This window comes from Pan paniscus, chromosome 19, assembly GCF_029289425.2.
Source record: "Pan paniscus chromosome 19, NHGRI_mPanPan1-v2.0_pri, whole genome shotgun sequence".
In the NCBI taxonomy this organism is placed as follows: Eukaryota; Metazoa; Chordata; class Mammalia; order Primates; family Hominidae; genus Pan; species Pan paniscus.
The window spans coordinates 97,656,612-97,669,137 of record NC_073268.2 but is presented as its reverse complement, the minus strand read 5'-3'; the positions used below and the strand labels follow the sequence as shown (position 1 = coordinate 97,669,137).

The window sequence follows — 12,526 nt, the reverse complement described above, 5'->3', positions numbered from 1 at the left end:
TCGGGGCCCTGCCTGCCCTCTCCGCCCACACGGCCCCCACCCAGACCCACTCACAGGTGCTAGGGGGACCATCTGCCTCGGCAACTAGCAGCCACAGATGGGAATGCTGCCCTCATTCCTGACCCTGCCGGGCTCCTGGGTCTGGCCCATCAGGACACAGACAGCCTGCAAGGCCACGACCCCCTCCCCCCTCCCCCTCCGCCTGCCCTCCTGCGGATGAGGGGGGCTTTGTGACGACTGTGGCAGCCGTTGGGTGTCCCCCACCTGAGAAACAGGTGCTGTGGCTTACTCCCAAAACTGGGTCACCTGGCTTACCATGAAAGGGCACTCAAGGGGCCCCAGGATGAGCCCAGCCACCAGCCACCTTAGTTCTGTTGTCAAATGTTTCACAGTCAGCCCCTGGGGCACCCAGTAGCGGCCCCTTGCCCAGACCATGGACCACAGCACTGAGGCAGGGCCAAGGCCCCTCGAGTCACTGCCAGGTCCAGCCCCCTGTGGCTGCGAATCAGGTGATCCTTGGGCCAGTCAACGAAGGGTCCACCGAGGCACTGGAGGTGGCTCACAGCCCCCATGAGAAGAACAGATGGGACCTGCCTCCAGGGCCCCTGAGGCACCAACATGGTCCCCCAACAGACCCCAAGTGCCAGGACATGCAGCAAACAGACAGACCAGCCATCAGCAAGGAGAAGGTCTTCCAAAACCCCCGTGTGGGATGGGCTTGAGGAGCTGGCTGCGCACACACAGCCTCGGGAGTAAATCCCACCACCCGGGGCCCACGGCAGAGCAGCGCGGAGGGCAGGCGGAGGCCAGGTGTGCGGTCAGGGCCCTCCTGAAGAGGCCTGGCAGTGGGAGGCAGGGCACCTGAAAACCAGGGAGCTGGTGCCGCAGGGCCACAGTGACTGCGTGGGGGCCTCAGGCCTCTGGCTCCAGCCTGCAGGAGGGAGGGGGAGTGGCTCCGAGAGCCCCCAGCCTCTGCCTTTGCCCGGCCCTATGCTACCCCGCCACGATCTCCAGCTCCCAGCGAGCTCAGCCACAGGGCAGTACCGGCTGTGCCAGGGAGACGACCCTGGCCCTGAGTAGGACGGAGCCTCCGGTACCCACACGATGGAACACGATTTAGCCATGAAAAGGAAGAAAGGCTGACTCCCGACAGTAAGAGAGGAGGAGGCTGGCACAGGCTACGGCACGATGAGCCTTGAGAACCCTCCATGCCACGTGAGCCACCAGGCACCAAAGGCCGGACACTGTGGGATTCCAGCTATGCAGAATGTCCACAACAGGCAAGTCTATGGAGGCCAATGGCAGGCTGGTGACTGGTGGGGCCAGGGGCCCATGAGTGACTGCTGATTGGAAAATGCTCTAAAACGGACTGAGTGATGGACGCACAGCTGCAAACACTCATAACCACTGGACTGTGCCCGTGAAATGGTGAACTGCTGGTGATGTGAATTATATCTCAATAACGCTGTTAGCAAAAACCCACAGAGCCTCGAGGGGAGAAGGGAGCTCAAGCTCCTGGACCCCCAGCAGGCAACTGAGCCCTCAGTGAGCTGGCCTCAGTATCCCCATCCCCAGAACACCAAGCTGGGGACATTCCCAGGAAAGTCCCCCTTAAGACAAGCTCTCACACCTGGCCCGGATGCTCAGGGCTGGCTCACACCTGCACTGCCCTGACCTGCTCGGAGGCGGCTATGGCCCTCCAGGCCGCAGGGGCGCCATCCGCTGCTTGTCTTCAGAAAGCAAAGTAGCAAAACGTTCCACGGTGGGAGGAAGAAGAAAAACAGACACAGTGTCTACCAACATATACCTGTTTCTCCTCCTCAACTCCCCATGCCCACTGCTCAGGTTCTGTTCACAGGAACAGCTTGAGGACGGCTTGCTGCAGCAGCCTCAGGCAGGAATACTAAGGCCACCATGACGGGCCCATCATAGAAAGACCCATGATGGCAGCTTACCCGGAGTGCAAAATGGAAAGGATCAAAAGACCCACCACAGCTTACCGAGAGTGAAAAACAGGATCAAAACAAAGGCTGGGGACACGGGAAGAGGTGGCTGGAGAGGGCAGGGCACCCTAGAGAACGGCCTGAGTTGCGTCCCTGCAACTGTGCACCAAGCATGCCTGAGTGGGAGGCTGCAAACAGCAGCGGGCACCCGAGGGACCCCCAGCTCCCCCGTATGGCTGTTTCCACAGACTCTCACTTATCCTTCTCATCTGCCCCTGGCCTAGTCCCGTCCTCTCCTTTGGGGCCGATCCAGCTCCACCAGGCGACCCCACACTGGAAATCTTCTGGCTTGGTCTGCAGGGTATGGGCAGACCTGCTTGGCTTCCCTGCAGTTAAGCAGGGAGCGGGGGCACAGGCTCTGAGCAGGAACCGGCCTCCCAGTCCCAGGGCGAGGCCACAGCCACTCATGAGCACCCACATCCGGCACCAAGGAGACGGTCGCACACACACACGCAGACACACGCACACGGGCAGGTGTGTGCGGGGCTTGCCAAGGCTTGAAAACCTGACTGCCAGCAGGAAGGGTGCGGCCTGGAGGCCCGGGCTTCACCCACAGCCACACCTTGCCCGCCCCAGGGTGCAGCCCAGAAGCTTCTACCTGGGTGACTGGCCAGGGGTTTTCCTGATGTTTCCTTTACACACGACTGGGCATCTTGTTTTGTGTTTCTTTCTCTTCTGTATCACTATGACCCCAGCAAGTGGGCGAGGGGTTTCTGGGTCTGGCCTGTGTCAGCCACCATCCAGGTTCTGGTGTACACACATCAGGCCATGCCTGTCATCGGCCAGGCCTTCCTACGTCCCAGCCCACTCAGCACGCAGCACCGGTGACGCCGGCGGGACGGTGAGAGAAACAACACTGAAGCCGCTCCCTCGAGGAACCTGCAGTACCACCTTCCCTCGAGTGGCCAGCCCTGCAGGCGGAGGCCACGACCGCTTAGAGGAACAAACTGGGACCGGACTCCCGGGCAGGGATGGGGAGAACAGAGGGGAGGACTCCATTTAGGTTTCTGCTCCTTCAGCCAAGAACCTTTCAGTGACCCTGGGAGGCTGCAAGAGCAGGACAGAGCCCCACAGGTGAGCCGACCATCCCACCGGCCTGGGGGCGTCGGGCCCACCACTCCCGAGGTCTACCAGGGACACACAGCCTGCCTCTGTCTGATCGCACCTGGGGGGCTGCTGTCCACTCCCTGTGGACGAGGGGGGCCGAGGGGTGAGCAGTCCCAAGGTGGCAGGAGAGGCACCACAGCGGGGGTGGCGGGCCTACCTGCAGCTCCTTGTCCGAGTACTTCTGAGGATTCTTGCTGCCCTGGCTCTTCTTCCGAAGCTTCTTCAGCTCAGCCTGACACTTGTCCAGGGCGTCGCCTTTGCTCCTTTGCTCAGTCTGGTATTTCTTCAGCGCAGCCTGAGATTCAAACAATAAAACACAAAACCAAGGCCCATGAACCCAACCCAGCGTGGACCACTGGCAGCAAAACTGAGGCCCGTGAGCCCAACGCAACGGGGTCCCCTTGGCAGCCCTGCCGCTCCCTTCCTGGCTCGCTCTCTGGTCGTGCATGCTCAGCTGCAAATCAGAGTTGGGGAGAGCCCAACTGAAGCCTCAGCCCGACCCCACCCAACCCCATAGCAGCTCTCTGGTCCCCCAAGATGAAAATCACACTTGGAAAAAGTGGCCGAGGCCCACCCCTCCCGCCCACCACTGAGAGCCAGAGGTGACCCTCAAACCCTCAAGCAGTGCCTCAGCCCCAAGCCTTCCTGCCAGCGGACAGGAGTGGCGGTGGGGCAGGACGGGCCTAGAGCCCAGGGAACTGCAGAGGCCAGAGAAGGAGCTCCTGCACTCCCGGGCAGCAGAGTCAGGCACCAGCTTCACCGCAAGTGGCCAAAGCCGGGGCATGGAACCAGGCATGTGGGGCGTCAGAGGCAACGGGGTTCACCCACAGGTTGCATTTGGGGCACACCAGGGGCACTCGGTCCCAAATGGACAATAAAGTCAGAGCTGGGGCCCATGTGGACGGGGAGCTCGGGGAAGTGGGAAGCCTTCAGGCCGAGGGAAGGAGTGGCAGGCATTTGGGAGAGCCGGAGCCCAGGCATGGGCCCCAGCAGGCACGGCCAGGGTGCACTTACACTCAGATACCTGGAGTCCAGCTCCACCTTCTGCTCCAGCTGCGTGAGCAGCTCGTTGTGAAAAGACTTCAGCTGGACATGGAGAGAAAACACATCAGCCGTCAGCTCCAACACATGGACCCGGAACAGGAGGCAGGGCAGGGCTAGAGCGGATGGTCACGAGACACCGGGAGTCCCGGCTGTGCAGGAGGGGCCCCCTCCCCCTGACTGATGAGCTGTGGCCCCGCATGCCCGTGTGCACCCTCTGGAGCCAGGAGTGAGTGCTGAACAGGAGTCTGGAACGTCGGACAATCTCGCCTCCAACAGCCACAAGGGAAACAAACGGCCATCCCCTCCTTCCTCTGCTGTCCCATGCTGGGGATCACTGCGACACAGGCTGAGAGGTCGCAGAGCCCATGGGCCTGAACTGACACCAGGGTCGGACCCCTGGCTTTAGACAGGATGCTGCAAACCAGCCGCCAGCAACGTGCTCTGGTTGTGTGGGGTCTGCCTCTGCCTACAGTCGGAGAGGCCAGGGGAAATCTGCCTTGCAGCCTTGTGAACCCCAGGAGTGGGGTCTGGCTGGGGCTGCGATCAGGACTCTCCCTGGAGCCCAGCGTGTCGTGGCTGCCACTGCAGCCAGTGAAACATGCGGCCGCAGTCTGGCCTGTGCCCTTTTCTCCGACGTCCTCCTTCGAGTGTGGCTTGTGTGCTGAGCCAGGGTCCCTCCCTGCCTCCGAGTGTGGCTGGACAACTGGGACTGTTCCCAAGTGGACACATGGCCAAGGTGTGGCGCCAGCTCTCCCATCGCGCCTGCCCCTCCTCGCAGGGCCACGCTGGGGGTGGACTCACCATTTCTTCCAGCTGATTCTGGATCTGCCTGTGGACTTCAGCCATCTGGAAGAGAACGTCTCCTGGGAAGCAGAACAGCAGAAGGAAGGGGAGGGAGTCAGGTGCTCGCAGTCACCACCGTCATCCCACTCTGGGCTGACAGCCACCCAGGGAAGCCCTGTGACCACAGGCAGCAGGGCCCCCGGGGTGTCAGGGCCAGAAGGGAGGGCGGAGAGGGGACACCAAAAGGAAACAGAAAATTCTAGAATGAGAAGGGACTCCAGACCTCAAATGCACAGCACGCCTGGCATCTTTGGGAGGGAACTTGAGTCTCTGCAAAGGCGAGAGACAGGAAGAGCCCGTGTGTGCCTCACCCCAGGCGTGACAGTGAGTGACAGCGCAAACACGCGTCCTCATACGCATCCGGCTGTTGTTCATAGAGACCCAAGAGCTCCGAACCTCCTACCTCAGGCCAGGCAGACAGTCTGCTGACCCCACACCACAGCGCACAAACCTCCTCTGGGGGACACCCATGGGCACACGCTGGGCACAAGCCTCTCTGACTCCAAGACACCTCACTACCCAGGCTGCAGACCCACAGCACCTCTGAGACCTTCACCCAACATCTCCGCTTTGAGCCCCAGAGGAGCGTGGTGGTCTGAGGAGACCTGGCCCCATGGGATAGGCTCACCAGGCAGCCACCCTGGTGCACGCTGGCCTGGGCTCGCCTTGCCATCGCTGAGGGCCCTGGGGACACACGGGCAGCGCTTGGGGACACTGATGTCTCCTCGGCCCATGTGCAAAATGCAGATTAAGAAATCAAAACCGTGGCGGCACACGGTAAGCGCCGTCAGAGGCCTTTTGCAGCCTGGACATCAATGAGACCCGGCTCAAGTCCACCTGCAGGGGGGCAGCCCCAGGGGCGCAGGTGTCTGGGCTACCCTGATGGGGGTCTGAGCCCCCCACTCTGTAAGGGCCTCACCGCATTGCTGCATCCCTACCTGCTTCCACCAAAGAGAGGGGCACAAAGAGAAGAGCTGAGGGGCACAGAGAGAAGAGCTGAGGGGCCGAGGCCTCGAAGACACAGGAGCACGGCCCACTTCCTTTTCACCCAGATGTTTCCCACCTTCCTCTGCCAAAGCTCCCACAGAGCTGTGATCCCATTTGAGACATGACCGCCAAGGCCAGCAGGTGTGACCACACCATCAGCCCAGGGGGCTGGCTAGCCGTCCCCAGAAGCGCCCCCAGAGTGCAGCCAGCCTGGGTTCCAGGACCCAGCCCTGATACTCATCAGCAGAGCCCGAGACCCACCCCCCATCAGCACCACATGGGACAGAAGCATGCCACGGCCCCTCAGGGCTGTCCTCCCGCCAACCCTGGAGTTGGAACGAGAGACCCACCCCTGCGGCAAATGGCTCCATTTCCTGGTCTGCAGAGGAGGGGCCGGAACTGGGTGGTCCGGCCCCCGTACTCCTTTGATGGACAAATATTTGCTGAGCTACTGTTTCCAGTGCCAGGCACTGACCACGTGCTGCGGACACAAACAGAGCAGGAGGGCCGCCCCTGCTGCTGGCAGGTCACTCTCGGGTGATCCCTGTCCCTCCCTGAAAGGCTGCCTGAAGCAGGACTTTCCCCCTCTGCTCATGTCCAGGCCACCGCCGGTCCCACGCCCCAGAGGGTCCTCTCGCTCCAGCGAGCAGAAACCCCACTAGGATCGCCCAGTGCCCAACAAGGTCAGCCAGAAACCAGAGCAAGGCCCCCGGCGACACGCAGGAAGCCCTAACTGGGCGATGCTGCCTCCCAGGACCACGGCTGGGCTGGCCTTGGGTCACATCCCCTCCCCAAAGCACAGCTGAGTCTGGCAGAGGAAGCCTCTCCGGGTCCTCTCACCCTTCCAGGAGCTGCGGGGTTCTACTCACCATGACCACAGACGCTCTGAGCACTGACCAGGGCCAGGTGCTTCACAGATGTACCTCCCTTTAATCAGCACAACCCACAAGGCCGCCCAGATGAGCAGACAGAGTAGGCCACGTCAGCCGCTGGTGAGAGGCCGCAAAGCCAGGGCCCAACCGCCTGTGCCAGCCTCCACCTCACAGCCATGCCCTCCTCCCGGGTCAGCACACATGGGGCTGCCTCTCGAGCTATCCCAGGCATCTCAGGCACCTCCTGGCCACCCAGACTCCCAAGTCATTCCCGCCCTCATGCTGGCAACTGCTAGGCCTGTTCCCAAAGCCAAACGCTCCGTGTCAGGGGCACAGATTTCTGTGGAGAGAGAAGAGGAAAGGGATTCATGCAGCCCTGAGGGGACCCAGAGGTGACAGTCACCTGGCTCCTGTGACACGTGTCCCGCTAAAAGTAGTGCTAGGCCTGGCTGCTTCTCCAGAGAACAGTGCCCAGGGCCGGCAGGATCCCATCCACCGCAGGGCAGGGGTGGGGGATGCACAGAGCCCCAGGCTTGGCTTCCCTTTCTGGGAAGATACGGAAGGGCTGCCTAGCACACAGTTGCTCACCCTCTGCCTGCAAAGATGACATGCCTGGGCCTGGCCACCGTGAAGAGGGATTCAGCGTGAGGAAAGCAGCCGTGCAGACCCCGGGGAGGCATCACATATGTGTGCGGGCATGAGCACATATGTGCGTGCACGTCTGCCTATGTGAGTGGGCACGCACAAGCGTGAACCGTACACGGGTGTGCTTATGCGGGTGAGCATGTGTGTGTGGCTGTGTGCCTGGCCGTGACCCGAGTCTCCCTCCACTCTCACAGCCGCCCTGGATGCCGCTACCCACTCTGGCCACAACCACAGGGCTCACGGGGACCACAGGTAGGTCATGCTGGGTCAGTCTCCAGGACCACGCTGGCCCCGGGGCCAGGAGGGAGCAGGAGAGGCAGACACAGACCCCAGAGCCCAGGCCCTGTCACACACAAACCACCTACGAAGCGCCCTGGCACACCCAGTACCTCCACGGACGCCGGCCCCAGCCCTGGCCCAGGCGCCTGCCCCTGCCTGGAAATCACTTCCACCGGCTCCAACCATGGGTGTGACTGCCTGGTCCCTGCTGTGTGGCCCTGTGGAGTGGGGCAGGGCCCAGCGATGGCCCCCTGGGGCTGCACTGCGGTCAGGCGGGAGCTGCACCACTGCGGTGGCCTCTCACGGTCGGGATGAAGTCAAGACCTCTGGGGATCAGCAGCAAACCACACAGACGGGTGGGGTGGGGGCAAGTCTAAGGTTTACCAGCCTCGGCAGGAGAGGACATGGGCCCTACCCCAGGCTCACTCGACCTAGGGTTCAAGGTGTGCAGGGAAGGGATCAAAGACAAAGGGGACAGAATTTGGTGTGAAGGAGCCTGGCTGAAGGGAAGCCACTTGGACGTGAGCAGGTGCTGCCCAGGGCAGGGGAGGAGACGGGAGCATGGCCAGCAGCACAGACCCCACAAGAGAGGGAACCCCAGCTAGGGCTGGCACAGGCCCACAGCCACGTGGCCCCTCCACCATCCACCCTGGGTGGCCAAGATGCTGCCGGCCTGGCAGGACACCATCCTACGAGCCAAGGACAGCAGATGCAGGAAGCCTCAGGCCGAGGGCAGACTGCCCTGTGCTGAGGAGCAGGATCAGGAAGCCTGAGACGGTGGGACCCCGGGGGAGGCAGCTCCAGGGCTCCTCGTGCTTCTCGGCGTTCTTTGGCATCCTATAAATTCCCAGGATGGACGCCACGACATCTGAGCTCAGGAAGCCGCCAGGGAACTGTCCTGCGGTTTTCATGGTGCCCCTGTGACTAAGGATCCTGGATCCACCTCCCAGCTCTCGGGCCCCTTGGACATTGGGAACTGGCTTCAGCCGAGTTGGGGTGGCAGGTGACAACAGGCACAAGGTCTGGCCTGAGAGGGGGAACCCACCCAAGCCTGTGCCCTGGCCAGTGCTCCCTCAGCCCCGGAGTGTCCACACGCACCCAGCCTTTGCGAGGTCGCCGGCCCCCTATCCTGGCGTGGGGGCCAGCAAGTTCACAAAGAGGTGAAGCAAAAGGCCCAAGACAACTCAGCTGAACTCTTCACGGCTCTTGCCATATCCCATTTTTTAAATTTTTTGAGATGGGGTCTCACTATGTCACCCAGGCTGGTCTCCAACTCCTAGGTTTCTGTGATCCTCCCACCTCAGCCTCCCAAGTAGCTGGGAGCAAAGGCATGCAGCACCGTGCCTGGTTCCCGCCACATTCTGCAGCCCCAAATTATAAGTGAACGTCAAGACCAGATAACAAGCACGTGTTCCCCTAAAAGGTTACACACAATGGAGTCAAGAGGAACATCTGGAAGACAACATCCAACAACAAATCCTTTGAAAAAGGGACTGCTGAATCCAAAAAGAAAAAGAGTATGTGGAGCTTCTCAGGGGGTTCTGGCCAGGTGACGGTCATCACCACCCGCCCGTGCAGCTGCAGTACTCAAATGTGCACCCCAGCATCCCTGCCAGCCCGAGCCCCCAGCCCCACAATGTGCAGCTGGCGCACACACAGGGGAGGTCCAGGCAAAGCTGCACAGACAAGGCGTGTGCCCGCTCTGAGCTTCGAGCGGCGGCTGCACAAAATCATCCCACGCCTTGAATTTTTAAACTGCACCTTACAGGCAGCTGCAGGAAACCACGTGGGCATGGAGTGTGAATGTGTCCGGCCACCAGCGCTTAACCCCCGGGGTGCCGCAGGCGCCCCAGCCGGGAGCATGAGTGTGTGCAGCCACCAGTGCTTAACCCCCGAGGTGCCAGCTGGAGGGACGGTGCACATGGAGCACCAGGCCCCTAAGGAACGCCAAGACCCTAAGATCAGCAGTGAGAGGCACCGGTAGGGGCAGTGAGTTCCGCTGAGCAACTAAGTCTTGTCCGTGGTTGCCTGTGTCCTTCAGCGGCCTGAAGACGGAGTAGCGAGGGCTCCACAGCCGTTGAGAGCCTCCCTTGGGGTGAGACGTGAGGCCGTGCGTTCTCGGGCTCCCTCATCTCTTCATCTCTCCACACTCCCTCCCATGCGGCGGGCAGACTTACCCAGGCCCACCCTGCTGAGGGACAGGGTGTGCCAGGCTTCCTAAGCAGCCTCACCTATCAGATGCCACCCACTCACTGGGAAGCCCACGTCTGGTCCACAGCACAGGTGGGACCTTAACTCTAAAGATGAGGTTCAAATGTAAGCTGAGTGCCAGCGGGCCAGGGCACACAGCACATGAGCCAGAACAGACCGGCAGAGCCGTCGCCATCAGAAGGATCCGGGGATCTGGGGTGTTGGGGGTGATGGACAGCAGGTGGCCACGCCTCAGGATGTAGGTGTGGGAGTGCAGCAGCGTTGCACCCAGGCTGATGGGTCAGCCAACTCTGGGCAGCTCACCCCACTGGCCCAGGGCTGCCTAGGGATGCTGGGGAGTGAGGAGGGGGAGGAGCATCGGAGGGCGAGAAAGGGGGCACACATGGGTGTCACGGGTGATATGTCTACACAGTCATCCTGAAAACGAGGCCTCTCTCTTTTCAACCATCTACCAATGCACCGTGATGAGTGAAGCAGCAGCCGGTCCGCACTGGGGTCACCGTGGGCCTCACCCCACCAGCTCTACCTCCACCTCAGATGGGGCAGTCGCCAGGCTAAGAGTGAAACCCGCTCCATGGGACTGCCTGTGACCAGGCAGCCCAGCCTCCTGTGGACAGGTCTGAGCGCAGCTGATGAGGACAGGGCTGCCTCAAGACCCCGGCTGGGCCCCTGCTCCCCAGCAAGGGAAACAGCACCTGAGTCAGGTGAGGCTGCGGAGCCCAGGCCCCAGGCGTGCCCGGCCAGCATCTTTCTGTCCTCGAGTCGGTTCTGCTTGGGCGCAGCACCTGGCGGAGAGGGCCCTTTCCATCTGCTGAGTCCCCAGCTCCTTTCAGGAATCCCAGCAGAGATCGGTGAGACCCCACAACTGCCCTCGATCTCTCCTGCAGGCTGAGCCCGGTCTCGCTCCCCCGAGGTCTTACCCCAACCAGCATGGGACTATCACCCCACTTTGCAGGGGAGAGACCTGACACCCCCAAAGCTCAAAGGTGACTCGGGGCTGAGCAGGCTGGAGGTCAAACACCCCAAAACTCAGGAGCCCTGAGAGCTTCCAGAGGCTGCATCCTCAAGATCTGCTGCCAGCCTGGAGCAGCAGAGAGCACAGCCAGAGAGGAGCGGAGGCTGCAGTACAGGAAGGCAGACGCCCAGCTCCCACCCGAGATGACACCAACAGCCGCAAACACGCCCAGCTCCCACCCGAGACAGCACCCGCAACCAAAGCACCCAGCTCCGAGATGGCACCTGCACCCACAGCACCCGGCTCCCACCCAATACGGCACCCGCACCCACAGCACCCAGCTCCGAGATGGCACCTGCACCCACAGCACCCGGCTCCCACCCAATACGGCACCCGCACCACAGCACCCAGCTCCGAGATGGCACCTGCACCCACAGCGCCCGGCTCCCACCCAATACGGCACCCGCACCCCCAGCACCCAGCTCCGAGATGGCACCTGCACCCACAGCGCCCAGCTCCCACCCAATACGGCACCCGTACCCACAGCACCCAGCTCCGAGGTAGAACCTGCACCCACAGCGTCCGGCTCCCACCCAATACGGCACCGGCACCCACAGCATCCAGCTCTGAGATGGCACCTGCACCCACAGTGCCCGGCTCCCACCCAAGACAACACCCGCACCGGCACCCAGAGTGCCCAGATCTAAGATGGCACTGGCGCCCGCAGTGCCTGGCTCCCACCCAAGATGGCACCCGCACCTGTGCCCACAGCACCCAGGTCCGAGATGGCACCTGCACCCACAGTGCCTGCCTCCCACCCAAGACGGCACCCGCACCTGCACCCAGAGCGCCCAGCTCCCATCTGAGATGGCACCTGCACCCACGGCACCTGGCTCCTACCCAAGATAGCACCCGCACCCACAGCGCCCGGCTCCCACCCAAAACGGTACCCACACCTGCACCCGCACCCACGGTGTCTGGCTCGCACCTGAGACGGCACCCACTCCCACAGCCACCTGCATACTCAGCACCACCAGCCTCAGGACGGGCGGGAAGCCCAAGCATCCGTCCCAGCATTAGGCTCTTTTTTTAAAATTGGGAAAAATTCACATAACATAAAATTCACCATTTTTACCTTTTTTTTTTTTTGAGACAGAGTCTCTGTCACCCAGGCTGAAGTACAGTGGCACTATCTCGGCTCACTGCAACCTCCACCTCCCGGGTTCAAGTGATTCTCCTGCCTCAGCCTCCCGAGTAGCTGGGACTGCAGATGTGCGCCACCACGCCCAGCTAATTTTTGCATTTTTAGCAGGGACGGGGGTTTCACCGTGTTGGCCAGGCTGGTCTCAAACTCCTGGCCTCAGGTGATCCACCCACCCCGTCCTCCCAAAGTGCTGGGATCACAGGCGTGAGCTGCCACGCCCGGCTAAGAAATTGGGACTGTGGCCGGTGTGGGGATCGAGTCCACAACTGTGGCATCGTCAGCATCACGCGCTCACCAGTTGAGCTAGCTGACTGCCCGGACACTTTCATCACCCCGAAGAGAAACCCATGCCCACTAGGAGTTGCCCCCTAGCTCC

At 61.8% G+C, this 12,526-nt stretch overlaps 1 protein-coding gene across 5 annotated transcripts in view; it reads right to left on the bottom strand.

Moving 5' to 3' along the window:
• BAIAP2 (BAR/IMD domain containing adaptor protein 2) overlaps positions 1–12,526 on the bottom strand; it is an 81,318-nt gene that overhangs the window by 26,511 nt on the left and 42,281 nt on the right. For all 5 annotated transcript variants that reach the window (XM_034943079.2, XM_034943081.3, XM_063599482.1 and 2 more), the window contains 3 exons: positions 4,956–5,017; positions 4,125–4,196; positions 3,268–3,405 (listed from right to left, as the gene is read on the bottom strand). In XM_034943079.2, the coding sequence (XP_034798970.1) occupies positions 3,268–3,405; positions 4,125–4,196; positions 4,956–5,017 (272 nt within the window). The remainder of the gene's footprint in view (positions 1–3,267; positions 3,406–4,124; positions 4,197–4,955; positions 5,018–12,526) is intronic.